Genomic DNA, 15,147 nt, shown 5'->3' on the forward strand with positions numbered 1-15,147 from the left:
TTCAGGTTGAATTTAAGAAATATATTCTGCTCCCTTGGAGTTAAATGGAATAGTAGGAGAAGAGTCCACTGGTCTGTTACCAGGTTTCTGAACTACACCTGGCAGCCTAACGTAGTCAACAGCAGGGAGTGAATCACATCTGCTCTGTATGCTAACCAGGTCTGAGTAGGTGGTTTGCATTGGCATCTAATTATGTTTATGATTAGTACTCTCTTCTCCTGACTTTTGGTACCAAACCCTCACACACCTCATTATCCCTATCCCATCTGCCACTCATCCCAAAAGGCCTTGCTTACATCCCACAATCAATCATTCCTTCTATTACCTTAGCGGAGAACAGCCTGGAGTGCAGCAGGTCCCAGCCATGATTACAGTTTCACCAGTTCAATATTGTTTACTGAATGGCCTGTAAAACACAGTGAATATAATGTGTGTTGCTGCAGTTGGAAGGCTTATGTACCACATTGCCTAGAACCAAGGAACTTTCCTCGTGCCCAATACACCAGTGGCAGAGATGACCAGCCAGTCATTGCATTGAGATGAAGAATAGTATCTCCCAAAAGGCAGTACCAAACATATGTTTCTCAGGCTTTTACAAAGCACTTTTTGAGTTTTGTTAGACAGAGCTTAATTTTTCCAAGACATATTCTGTGTAAATCAGTCTTCAGTGATAAACAGAATTTATTGAACTATCGGGTGCTGTTAATGCTCATTAGAGTGTTACCACCTCAGATTAATGCTTCATTGAATTTCTTTTTTTCTGGTGTAAGTATCCCTTTTCTCCTTTAGCACAATGATAATTATAAAGAAGAAAATTTACTAAGAGCATTTCTCCCATCATTGATATTTTACATTTATTTCCTCAGCAAATAATTTGTCACGAGGAAGTGATGTGCATCCCTAGGCACTGCTTGCAGGCACTTAATTCTTTGATTCAAATGAAACTTTAAAATGTGATCTCCGTGACGTTATGTCTAAAGAAACGTGTCAAAGCAGTGTTCATACAGAAAACTTGACTGTGGCTGGAAATCATGGCTGTGCTTTGAGGGAAACAAAATACATCACAGAGGTAGGAATGCATTTTTACAAGCTACTGTTTGTACACAGCAGAGGCCAGTTCTACTCTCTGTGTCTCATTTCCTCTTCTAATTCCTCATCCCTGCACTCCCCGATGTCTGATCCTGCCTACTCCAGTGACTAGGGATCACTGCAGATGCGTGCACAGGGTTCTGTTATGGGATCTGGCCTCTGCCACCTTCTCCAGACGCAAGCTTCCCCCTCATACCTGTTACTCCAGCAAATCCAAGCTATTCTCCTTTCCACACTTGCACTAGGTCCTTTCTCAAGTCTGTGCTTGCATGCATCCTATTTTTCTCTGGTATTTTTCAAATTTTACTTTGGCACCTGGAGAACGTTTGGGCACTACCATTTGTCAGGTGTTTAACTTTGTGCATTTCCTCATGTGAATGGGAGCGTGGGACCAGCATCATGAGGAAAGACTGGGGTTGCACTTGCAGAGTGTGTCAGAGCCCACAAAGTCACTCAGTAGAAACATCAGGAGATGTTAGCGTTATTTTTTAGTTGTTACTGTGATCACCATTCCTCAAAATTGAGCTCTGGTTTTACCTCTGCTGAGAAGCTTTCCCTTACTTCCCCATCCCAAAGACAGAGTGAATTACTTCCTTGTACTGTGTGCTTACTTCTTCGTTGCCCTTCTTATATGTTTTCCTTATCATTAATGTGGGACATGATTTGTTATAATGTTGCTGGGCAATGATGTTGTTAGTATAGAAAAATGGGCATGAGAATGGTTCAAGGAGTTCCCATAGCTCATATTTTATGGGCCTTCTGCAATATACGGTTAGGATACAACCATTAGCAATAAATGGATTACTTGGGTTCATTTCATTTTCTATGTTTTATCACCATATGAAAAAACAGTTATTGGGTGCTTACTATAAGTCAAGCATGACAATAAGTATTATAATTACCCTGTTTGTTCATCGGGGTGATCAAATGTGGTTATTATTCTCACGTGACACATGAGGAAACTAAAGGCCTAAGATGATAGAGCTAGTGATAGACCACCTACTCCCAAAGTCTGAGCTCTTAGCTCAAGAACACTCTGCTCTGATCTATTGGGTCTCATTTGCTTCTGAGACTCTTTAATGTGTAAATATATTTGATAACTTTTCTCTTCTAACGCAATTCCAGGTATTCCTTCCAAGATGAGGAAGACATGTTCATGGTGGTGGACCTCCTGCTGGGTGGAGACCTGCGTTATCACCTGCAACAGAACGTCCGCTTCAAGGAAGAAACAGTGAAGCTCTTCATCTGTGAGCTGGTCATGGCCCTGGACTACCTGCAGAGCCAGCGCATCATTCACAGGTCAGTCAAGTCCAAGGAGACCGCCATGAACGTAATGCAAGGAGAGAATCCACAACTGGCTAATTCAGTAAATTCTTGTTGAACATGACATTTAATCCTCATTAATTCTTGCAGCAGTACCCTGAGGTAGGTTGATTGTCCTCATTTTGTAGATTTTTTAAAAGACTGAACACCTAGAGCTTAATTTGCCCAAGGTCACAGCAAACAATAAGATCACAATCAGTGAATTTTGGTACTATTTTATAACTAAGCTTAGACAAAGAGGAGAAAAGGTGGCATATGGAAACCTAATAAATATTAAATGAATAATTAAATGGAGGTTGCACATGGAGGGAAAGAAATAGAATGAAAAGAAGGAAAGTTCTTTGGGAAAAATTTGAGTCTTTCTAATATTCGTTGTCCTGCAGTCTATATTAAATTAATCCCTAATGTATGTACTGCAAATGGAGGTAGAGAAAGCAATAGCAATGTCTTCTGCATTTAGAGTATTTGTAGTAAATAAAGACATACAAATAACATAAGAATCTATAAAGCTGTAGAGATAATGGACAGAAAAGGATAATACTTTATAGTAAAGAAATTTGTAGTTTTAATGATGATTTTATATATAGTATCTAATTTGATCTCTGAAATAACCTGAGATAAATGATCAGAGCAGATATAATTAGACTAGAATTACATATGAAAAAATCATGGCTTGTCTACATTAAATTATCACCCGGATTTACTTATAAGAATTGTAAGCATATCAAACATCAAAACATCTACTAATCAACATTGAAACAACTACTGCTTACTGGTTGACGACTTACTATGTGCCAGGCACTCCTAGGTACTTTATGTACATTAGTTTATTAAATCCTGAAAACTCAGCAAAGATCCCCCATTTCATTATAATATTCCCATTACACAGATAAACAAACTGTCTCAAAGATTTGCCAAGGACAAATAGCTAACAAATAGTGTAGCCAGGATTTAAACCTAGATCTCTCTGACCTCAAAATCAGAATTCTATGATACCAATTCACATTACTTACACATATGAAATATATGCATTGATTATACATCATTAAATGAAAAATCAGTACATATGACTCTGCTGCTGTCATCTCTAATCCTTGAAGAATTTGCTGGGATTTTAAGTACAATTATGTCTCAATTAGTAAAATGTTGGCTAGATAAAATATTTGACCACCATCAGTTGCCATTGACCTGTAATTTATTTTTTTAAACCTTTATTTATATTCTAATTTTTTAATATAGAGATGAGGTTTCACCATGTTGTGCAGTCTGATCTCCAACTTTTGGCCTCAAGTGGTCCTCCTGCCTCAGCCTCCCAAAATGCTGGGATTACAGGAGTGAGCCACTGTACTCAGCCTATAATTTATCTTGATGAGTACAGAGCCTATAGATGAAGATGAAGCATCAGAATTTATAGATTCTCTGTGCAGGTACCACAGGCCAGTTCTTTTATTTATTTTTATTTTTATTTTGTTTGGCCTTGGCCCTCTACATTTAGTCTTTATTTAATGTTCCTTCTTTGGAAGGGCCTGTTTGTATTGGAAATGTGCTCTTCAGGCACCAGATAAATGAAAGCAGACCAGTTAATCACATAGGATCTCAGAAGTGAATTTGCACACCTGGTGTTTTTTCAATAACTAGAAATCCTGTTCTCAAGAACTCATCTTCCCATACTGGTTTACTGGTCCCTCATAACTCTTTCTGAGGAGAAACTCTTCATACTTGTTAGTCTATGGAGTCCCTCTCAAAACTTTCATGCTCATTCATTCTCCCAAAAATTGCCAACCACAACCTATCTTGGTTGTGGCATCACAGATATCAGAAAGAAGGCAGTGACCTTGAGAAACCAGCATGGCCTGGGAGCCTTTTCACTCTCTCTGCTTTTACTGTTTGAAATTGGGTTCTGTCCCTTCTTTCTTTAGGCTTCATGTTCTTGGTCATCAAAAGACCAGTTCTCTGAGCATTTTCGCCATGTGTTTAGAACTGTGTTCCAAGAGGAATTCAGGAGGGAAAACCTACAAAAATCTTGATACAATTTTTCCCCAAGGAGCTTACTAACACCAAATACTGTTTTTCTGTTCTTTCCCTCTCTTTTTCTCTCATCATCATCATCATTTTGCCACTTAAATCATACACCAAGGATTAACTTTCTGGCTTTTTGCCCTTCAATCTCGCCCACAGTTATTACTTAGTTCCCATCCTCAGAAGGACCTTCTTGTACTGAAATGTCTCCTCACCATGGTAAATGTACAGAAGGCAAACACGATGACGTTTTGAGTGCAGTGTTAAGTTGAGGTGACATCCTTCTGGCATCACAAACTATTCAGGTGCATTTCTGTAGCCTCTACGCACCTCTCCCCCCACCTCCCGGATGTTATATTTTACAGGCTCTCATACCCTTTTGTACCTCTTCTGAGGAGTTGTGACATTTTGGTGTGTAATTAATTCATTTGCCTCCTTTACAAAATTGTGAACTCTGCATGTTTTGCTTTTCATTGTATGATCAGTATGTGAAAAAAAAAAAAATGAGCCACATGAATGACTGATTGACCAGAAGTTCAGGCTTACAAATAGGAAAGATTAAAATATAGGACATTAAATCCAAAGGTCTCAGACCTACTTGTACCTTGGTCTTTACATTAATCATGTAATTTATCATCCAAACCAAGATACTCTGAGAGATAAAGAGGATGCTATTAATATTAATAATGGCACTGGGAAGAGTCAAAAGCCATCAATAATCTAGGCAATTCAGGACCTATGTCAACATCATTAAGGCTTTTCAAGGCAGTGTTTTTTGGTTTTTTATTTTTTGTAGAGAAAGGGTCTCCTTATATTACCTAGGCTGGCCTTGAACTCCTGGGCTCAAGCAATCCTCCTGCCTCAGCCTCCCAAAACTCTAGGATTACAGATGTGAGCCACCATGCCCAGCTTCAAAGAGACGTTTTAATTCTGACAGTGTTCTGATTAACCAGGATTTTCTGCTCTCGGAATACTAGATATCAATTTGAAATGGTGTCAAATAGCTTTTTTAAAAATGTGCATGGTAAAAAAAAGCAGTGATCCCCTTGTCTAAGGAATTTAAATGATGATAATTCTGGCATTCTGAGACTAGGGTTCCTGGGCCAGAAAATGCAAAAAGCAATACAGAAGAGATATAGGCTTCTGAATACTGTAATTCTTTTAAAAATCTCCTTCTTCAAAAGAATCAGCATGATTCATGTTGTATTTGACTTCAAGATAACCCAACACCTTTTAGTTACTTAGAAAGATTAGATTGTAAAATACATGCTGAGTTCCTACAAATTAAAAGTGAGAATGAAAAAAAGCATCAGTGAAAGTACAGTAGATCTCCCGGACAAGGAGAGGCCATCTGCATAAAACTGAAGATATAAAATACGTGACTTCCTACTTTTAGATTAAAATCTACATTTTGCCTTTGGACATGGTAGAAGATTCAAAATTACCCATAAACAGTCAGCAATACATGGAAGTAGGAGCAGCAGTAGGCTGCTGTTTGCTTAGGGCTTCCTGGGTACAAGGCTGCCTGCTAAGCACTTGTTGTGAGTTATTTCAGTCTTCCCATAGCTCCAGGAGGTTGATGGTGCTTTGTCCCCATTTCACCGTCAATGAAACTCTGGTTCTGAAAAATTACTTGCCCGTGGTTGCATGGCTAGTAAGTGGGGAAAACATCATGTTTAGGAAATGCAGAGCTCCTCACCACTCTCCAGCCTGCAGATGTTCAGCGTGGCTGCAGCTCTGAGGAGCGCACAGGACACATATGCATGACCACCTGCCTCAGGCACCTACAGATGGAAGTGGCACATGTGGAACAGACAGACAGAAAACAGCCTAAAACTGGAAGCTAAATTGTGTGAGAAAGACAAGTACTTCAGAGAAGATGGTGTGGAGTCACAAAACAAGTTTCATGAGAGCTCATACAGAGAACAGCCTAAAACTGGAAGCTAAATTGTGTGAGAAAAACAAGTACTTCAGAGAAGGTGCTTTGGATTAAGAAAACAAGTTTCATGAGAGCACTGAGGATGCAAAGGGGACTTTTAACAGCCAAAGCACACAGGAAGTCTAGCCTAGCAAGAGGAGTTCAATGGATGAAAGTCCCCACTTGTTTCCCTGAGTTAACATAGGAGGGGCTCTTTTTAAAATTCCGTTTTCACTTCACTTTTTCTGCCAGAAATGTCTAGTGTAGTGATGTTTTTTTAAAAAAAACAAAACATAAAATCTGTTTCTGCCATACATCCCCATTAAGACATAAATGGAGTTTTATTTTGTGGATGTTTAAAAATCCTTGGACTTGAACTTTTGGTCATTTCCCAAATAGGTAGAATATTCAGCTAGTTCTCTTCAATTTCAGAATCTTTCTTTTCTATACTTGTTAAAGACACAGGGTTGCATAATAACCATTAGGTTTAAATTGTGCAATTAGACAACTTTCTTATTAGTCAAGAAGTCAAACTTTTTGTGTGAGTACAGCTTTAGTTTCCAAAGAATGGACAGTTTGAAGCATAATACTCTCTTTTGCTTACTTGAAATCTGCAAATAAATGCTTTAAATTATGGACAAAGTGATTATTTGCTTCTATTTAAAAAATAAGGAAAACAAAACTCATTACAATCTCTTCTACAGGGTTAGAACTATTCCATTTGTTGATTGCCACAGCCTCTCCAATGAACAATCTGGTGGAAAGTAATTATTTAATATTATATTCCAAAGACAAATTTCTGTTTACTTCCTTGTCAGATCTTAAAGAAGACTCAATTATGAATTTAAGCCAATGAGATGGATTGTATGGGACAATTAAATAGTAAATCATCTTGGGTCAAAATACCATTTGAGTGGATGGTTGATTGTTTTTCCCTCTGGGAATTACCCCCCACTATAATGAGGTTATAACTCACTGTTTTCTAAATTTTTATAGGAATGAGATAAAAATCTAATTAGAGCAATTGGTGCCAGTAATTGCAGTACAATAGAGAGAGCTGCAAACATTTCATTTCCTATTGAGTATCGAAATGTTGAAGAGAAATAAAAGAAAATGTGTGACTGTCTAGAAAAACACAGGATGGTAGTATTTTTATTTATCACCTTTGCTTTCTTTGCTGTACTCATTGGAACCAATAACTGATTCCGGATTCATTTTAGGGACTGTATAAGATGTAGATAGAAATTATTTCTTACACATGACCTCTTGGGCTGGAGTAGCTTCTTATGAGAAGTTCCTATCATTCTTCTAGAAATCAGTAACTTCACAGTGAAGAAAAAAATTTTAGGAATAATGCTTCTAGTCCAAGTATGTATTCAAAACTTATTTATTGAATACCTATTTGCCAGTGTTCTGAATGCCAGGCCCCCATGGGGAACAAAACAATCCCCCTATCATGTGAAGTTGTTAATATCATAGTGTGAAAAAGTCCAGTAAACACTTCAACATTAATATCAAATGTTGTGGCATGTGCCATAAAGAATGAAAGCTGTTATGTGCATATCCTGAGCTACGCATGTGTGCCTGTATGCATGTGCACGTGCACGCGTGCGCACACGCACACACACACACACACACACACACAGAGTATGCTTAGCTGCATCTTCCCAATGCTCATGGTTATATCTCTAATTGTAGCCTCTGGGCCATGATATTCTATATAAAAAGCTGTTTCCCTCTCCTATACTTAAGCCCTCATGGGTGGATACTACACCTCACTTATGTTTTAATCTCCAGCAACTTGCACTGGGTCTAAACTAGAGTGCTTGCTGGATAATTCAATGACTGAACAAATGAATGAGGACAGTATGTACATGTAACCACTGGGAGAGTGCAGAAGGTACAGGTTGCTGTGGAGGATGTCATCTTCACCAAGTTCTCAATTTATTCCACACATTCCTCTGTGCGTCCACAGCATGTGGGGTTCTGGGCTGCCTTTCCACTATGCTGGATTAGTTTTGTATGCTGTGTAACCAATTCCCACAGAACCAGTGACCAGAAAGAACATACCTTTATCAGCTCGCAGTTTCTTTGGGTCAGGTGTCTGGGCACAGTCTAGTTGGATTCTTGGCACAGCTGCCATTAAGGTGTCAGCCAGAACTCGGTTCTCTTCTGGAGGCTGAACTGGGTAAGCATCCACTTCCAAGCTCAGTCAGAATGCTGGCGGAAGGAATTTCCTTGTGGCTGTAGGACTCATGGTGGCTACTTTCCTCAAATTTAACAAGGAGAAGAATACTGTAGAGTGAGTTGGCTAGCAAGACAACAGAGTACATATACTTGAATAATGATGTATAACATTGTAACATAACTCAGTCACAGAAGTGAGACTATCACATCTGCCATGTAATGTCAGGTAGAAACAAACCATGGAACCAGCTCATGCTGAGGGGCTGGAAATTATGCAAGGGCGTGAACACCAAAAGCTGGGAATCCTGGGGTCACCGTACAGTCTGTTCACCACATTTCCTCTAAAGAAGTTGCACTGCATCACAGTTCGATACCAATTTCTTCTGTGACCCTAAATATAGCCCTGAACTTCCCTATCAAGGAAGAAGTGAGGAGGTTTCAACAAGTCATCAGAAATGATTCTTTTATATCTAAGACTCTAGGATGATTTCCTCTCTGCCCTGGTAGGCTGCTCTTCCAAGTATGACCTCCTCATTGTTCCTCTGCTCTACCACACACTCGTTCCCCTCCCAGAAGGCTGCCCAACTGTAGTGACCTGTCTAGAGAGCCTGTGATAGTGACTTGTGATAAATGGCTATTAGCACATTTACCAATCAAGGTCTTGTTTGCAATTTGGTTGTGGGCCAAAATTATGTTTGTTTTAACTGAGGTCTTTAGTTTATTTCAGGCAGAGATCTGGGCTGGAATGTCACCTTTGTGTCTAATTCTCACACACTGTACTATCTTAGCAGTCACATTTTATTTTCTTGAGATGATAATTTATAGGAAAAAATAAGAACTTTCTGCAGCTAATCATTTTAGTCAATGATCGCTAAGTGACAGGTAAACTCCCAATAAATAAATTTGCCAACACAGTGACACCTCAGGTTTCTGAAGCATGTGGGAATGAGTCATCTGGAGAGATGTTTTTCTAATTCCTGAAAGTATTTATTTCTTTCAGCTCATCAGAGTTTTTAAACTAATTTATACTACAAAGTACCTGTGTCACTTTTTTAATGACTTAACAGGCGCTATCACTTATTGCTTACACCAAGAACTGGGTACTGTGCTAATTGGCAGGTTCCACACACCACCTAACTTCATAATCAACAATACTCTGAGGGGAATAAGCAACATGCCAATATACAGTCAGTATATGGGGACCAGATTCAAATGTAGAATTACCGTCTTCAAAGGCCCTGTTCTAAATATAGATGCCCTTACTTTCACTCTTATAAGAAGAAAATATCCTCAAGATCAGATGAGCTGTTTAGTGCTGTTTACCCAATGGCATAAAAATTCACTTTAGATGCATATTTTAGTGGGTAGGTTAGGTACTATATGTTAAATTGTGCTCCCTCAAAAAGATTTGTTGAATTCCTAACCTCCAGTGCCTCAGACTGTGATCTTTTTTGGAAAGAGGGTTTTTACCCAGATAGTCAAGTTAGAATGAGGCCACTAGTGTAGGCCCTAATCCAGTATGACTGGTGTCCTTATGAAAAGAGGAACTTTGGACACAGAGGAACATAGAGTGAAGATGATGTGGATGTAGAGAGGCACAGGGAGGATGAAAGGTGAAGATGGGGGATTGGTGTGATGGGTCCATCAGCCAAGGAATGCCAGAGATTGCCAGCAAACCCACAGAAGCTGCAAGATGCCTGGGAGGAGTTTCCCTGAGAGGTTTCAGAAGAAGCATGGGCCCTGCTGGCATCTTGATTTTGGACTTTCTACCTTCAGAAGTGTGAGAAAATAAATTTCTGTGTTCTTCAAGCCACTGTTTGTCATACTTTGTGACAGCAGCTCTAACAAATGAATGTAGTAAATACATTTTTATTGTTTTCTTTGCTGCTAATATTTTCATCTTTGCTTCTCTAGTAGGTGCTACTCAGAGCACCTTCTGTCCTCACTCTTAACATGCTGTTTATAATACATTATGGGATAGAAGACCAAGTGACAAAACTTGTTAGTATTGTTTGTGAAATTAAAGGAATCCAAGAGAATATTCAGTAAGTCAAGTCCATTGGCTTTAGTATATGGTAATCTATTTTAATGTTGCCAGAGACTATCTTTGTTTACTTTTGTATTTCAGGTTTGCGAAGATATTTTCAGTATCTGTGGCTTTTTTATACCATTTCTCTAGCTCAAGGTGTTTTGTTTTGCTTTTATATATCTATTAGGAAAGTTAAATCTTTTCCATTTTACCAAAGCTACATGTCCAGTATGAGAAAACTTAAAGTCTAAAAATTATGTGATTACTTACATTGTGTGTGTTCTGTTTGATGCTGGCTTTCTTTCATGTGTTGATAATAGTTTCTGTTTGTTGCAGTGGAATAATAGACTTTGGTTTTAGGCTATCATCTGTGGGCATTAAGAAAATGCCCTTTCTTTTTGTTTTGGTAAATCTTCTTTTCAGTAGACCACAAGCCCTTGCAAATGTTCTCTTTTTCGAACTCTCATAGCAGAAGGGCCACTTGAGCCTCAAAACAAAGCGGCAGCGCAGTAATGAGGGTATCAGGTTGATGTGTTCTATTCAGCACCTGCTCCCGAGCTACCGAATAATGAATGAGCATGAATTACACATTATGAAAGCAGGAGAATCTGCCTTCTTTGTGTTGTATGCATCAAGCAGTTTCAAAAGGGCTTTGCAATTGTGTTTCTCACACAAAGCCACCCATTTGTGAAAACCCATGTGAAAAGGCAAAGAGAACTGCTTGTGTACAGGTTAACATTTAACTAGACTGGCAGAGCTTTTAATAATTTCTATAAGGTTAAGGGTTTCGTTAATATGCAACCTGTGATTTGGTCCCAGTTCAATTTCGCTTTGCCCAGAATACATTGTAATATAAAGCTTAAGCTTTATTCTTTCAGGTTTAGTTATTTAACACGTAATATTGATCAATTATGCATGTTGGACACAGAGCTCTGAAAAGAGCTTTGAAGTATAAAACTATGGTTTTAGTTCTCTTAGAGCTATGATATTTGGTAGGTTAGGCAAAGTAGACACATTTTTGACTTAACAATATTTTCAGCTTACAATGGGTTTATCAGGGCATAACCCATTGTAAGTTGGGGAGCATCTATACAATGGTATAGATATATATAATGCATACAGTTTTATATCCTTTTAAGACATGATATGAGGATATTTCATTTGCTCAAACCTTGTTATGCAGTTTTCCACTGTAATATTCACATGTTGACAGTGAGGCTCTTTGCATGGTGTTTATCACCAGCAATGAACAGCAGCATTTGAATTACGTAGTGGCTCTGCCAGTTACAAGACGGGCTACTTGGGCAAGACACTCAGCATCTCTCAACCTCATTTGTTTTATCCATAAAATGAAGATAGCTATACATACTTCACAGGCTGTGGTGAGGATATATTCTAATGAATATACAGTTTTACATAAAAACATTCAATACATTCTAGCTACCCATTTATATTAATTTATTATACCCATTTGCTTTGAGTTATCTTCTTTGCAATAAGCTGTGGGAAAAACTTACTGTTTCTTCTAATACTCCAGGATACATCATCACCCTAATCGTTATACATTCTTTACAATGCAAACATTAAGCAAGAATAATAATCTCACTAAAAAGCAGAGTGTGGTATGTTAGCGAGATTAAGAGGCTTTGAAATAGTCACATCAGGGATCAATTTGTGAGCTGTATGACTTTAGGCAAATGAATAAACTGAATTTCTCTAAATTTTGTTAAATAGGTACAATAACATTACATATAAGAAAGCAGGAAAAATATGAGCAGCTCCTACGATAATGCCTGCAAAATCAGGAGTGCTTAATAAATGGAAGCCACACTGCGATTTTCCAGATAATTGTGAAACAACTATGGGCCATTACAAAGCCATAGGAAATTAGAAGTGAGGAGTAATTTGGAGGTTGACAAGCCCTACCTTCATCTAAAGGCAGAATTTCTTCTGCAGTCTCCCTAACAAGGAATCATCATACCTCAGGGATGGGATAGTCACTACCACATAAAGTAGTTCATTTTCAGACATGCGTAATCATTAGAAAGTTCTTCTGTTGGTTCACAAATAGCCTTATGGCTCTGTTGCTGCCTGTTGGAGTTTTACTAAGTGTGCAGTCAGGCAGGGCTTCCGCTCAGTAACCACCCACTAGTACTGTTGTACTGGTAATTTATGGACAGCGGCCATTCTTACTGGTCCATGTCCCATTCTGATTTGTGTTTGTGCCATTTTTAAATGTTTTTTATTAACCCTGGTATCAGATAAACATGGAGTCTTGAATTTTTCCATAGTAGTGAGTACCAGTGAAATACTAACATCACATTTGTGTACCACTGTGATCCCATCTATGAAATAGGGATAATAATTGTATGTGGTTCATAAGGTTGTTTGAGGATAGTGTGGATTAAGTATAAAAAGGGCTTAGTCTGGTTTCTCAAATATTGCAATAAATGAAATCTGTCATCATGATGCTGTCACAATGGTTCGATAATTGAAAACATCGATTCATCATTTAACATCCTCAGCTTATCAGTTTCTCACTATCTAGCTCTTCTTACACTGGACACTTCCTAATTATTTGTTCAATGTTTTCTGGAAGTTAGTTGAACAATTACTGTGTGCCAGATACTACACAGTAGTCCCCCTTGATGCATGAGGGAAACATTCAAGACCCCCAGTGGATGCCTGAAACTGCAGATATTTCCAAACCCATATATACTATGTTTTTCCCCTTTTGTACATACCTGTGATGAAGTTTGATTCATAGAGTAAGAGATTAACAATAACTAATAATAGAACGATTATAACAATACGCTGGAGTAAAAGTGTGTGAATGCAGTCCCTCTCTCAAAGCATCTGATTGTGCTGTACTTACCTATTTTTGGACCACAGTTGGCTGTGGGTAACAAAGTAAAACTGCAGATAAGGGGGAAATACTATACTACGAGTTTTACATGTGCCATTTAACTAAATCATTACAACTCTATAAAGTAGATATGATTATTGTCCTCAGTTACAGATGTGGAAGGCTGAGTCTCAGAAAGTTTTATTACTGACATGGTTTTGGTCTCAACAGAAAAACCTCATAATAGTTTAAACAATAAAGAGATTTATTATCTTATAAAATCAGAAAATCCAGATGTGTGCTGGACTTGGAAGGTATCTTGATTGAACAACTCAAGAGTATCACCAACTAACTGGTTTTTTTCATTCTCTTCTCTCCTTTCCATGTGGTCACTTCATCCTCAGCTTGTTCCTCCATGTGATTGCAAGAAAGCTGCCTGCTGCCCAGGGCTGCATGCTAAATTCTTTAAATCTAAAGAATCATACTCCTTCTCAAAACTTTCCCCAGGACAGCAAGGAAGTTTTTTCCTCAGAAGCCCACAGCGTAACTCTTTCTGATACTCAGTGGCTTAAATTGGGTCATCAGCCCATCCCTGAACCAATAACAAGGCCTGTGGGATGGGATAACTCTTACTTAGGCCTGACTCACATAATCCTTCCCTACAGTCAGGGTGGAGTAGGTTTCCCAAAGCACACAAAATACAGTGTGTGTGTGTGTGTGTGTGTGCATGTGCACGCATGTGCATGTGTGCATGTGTGCATGAATGTGTGTGTTACAGAGAAGTAAAAATACCCAATTGAAAATTGAAATGATTAAGAGAATGAAGAATGCATATTAGAAAGGCAACCAAAATGACCATTAGTAAGCTGCACAGTTGAGATTTGAACCTCAGCCATTTGACTTACAGAATTCATACTCTTAAACCTCTACTCTCTACTGCTTCCCAAATCAACCTAGAAATCCCTGGGGTTGGATAGCAGCATTTCTGTTTGAGACTATTCCAACATTACTAAGTACTATACTAATATACTCGTGCAACCTAAAGCATATATATGTGACGTGTGTATATGTACACATATATACACATACACACTCATACACTATACGCAGTATAGCCTATACAGGGCTCATGTTTAATCTGCATACACTGTTCTGGCCATATCAGTTGTATTTCAGTGTATTGGCTGATGAAGTGTTCATGCCTGAGTTTTCCTGCTACTCCAGTCCCTTTTCCAATCTCCCCCTCATCCCCCACTCCCTCATCCCCCACCCCCTTCCTCCCTTAACCCAGCAACTAAAGTGCTAACTCCTGGCCCAGGAGAGGTCCTTCAGGGCACTGCTCCTGGGGTCCATCACCATCCCTTCTGATGAACTGATGACCGTGCTGTTCTAGTTGTTAAATATTTTGTCTATCACCTCTGGCTATTTGTAAGTATATATACTTACATGGAATACTATATATGCCCACTATACTTGAGTAAACTTTAGTATGCTAAGCTCTAGAGAGTTTAGATCGTTTGTCCAAGATTACATAATGAGTGACTGGGATTACAACCAAAGATTGTGAGGTACAATCTTAGGAGGATGATACCTAGTAGTCTTTAATCATCTAACCCTGACAGCTTTTCACTTCTGCCCCTGTTCCAAACTGTTTTTCCTTATAATTTTCCCTCACTCCCTCTTAACATAGGTCTGTTTTCTGAGACCAATAGCCCATGTGTGACACCCTAAATAATA

At 38.6% G+C, this 15,147-nt stretch overlaps 1 protein-coding gene across 3 annotated transcripts in view; it reads left to right on the top strand.

The window, feature by feature from the left end:
- Window positions 1–15,147, top strand: part of STK32A (serine/threonine kinase 32A) — a 148,712-nt gene that overhangs the window by 83,652 nt on the left and 49,913 nt on the right. For all 3 annotated transcript variants that reach the window (XM_011931497.1, XM_011931496.1, XM_011931499.1), the window contains exon 5: window positions 2,215–2,388. In XM_011931497.1, coding sequence (XP_011786887.1) covers window positions 2,215–2,388 — 174 coding nt within the window. The remainder of the gene's footprint in view (window positions 1–2,214; window positions 2,389–15,147) is intronic.

The sequence above is a fragment of the Colobus angolensis genome, unplaced genomic scaffold, assembly GCF_000951035.1.
Source record: "Colobus angolensis palliatus isolate OR3802 unplaced genomic scaffold, Cang.pa_1.0 Scaffold90, whole genome shotgun sequence".
Classification (NCBI taxonomy): domain Eukaryota; kingdom Metazoa; phylum Chordata; class Mammalia; order Primates; family Cercopithecidae; genus Colobus; species Colobus angolensis.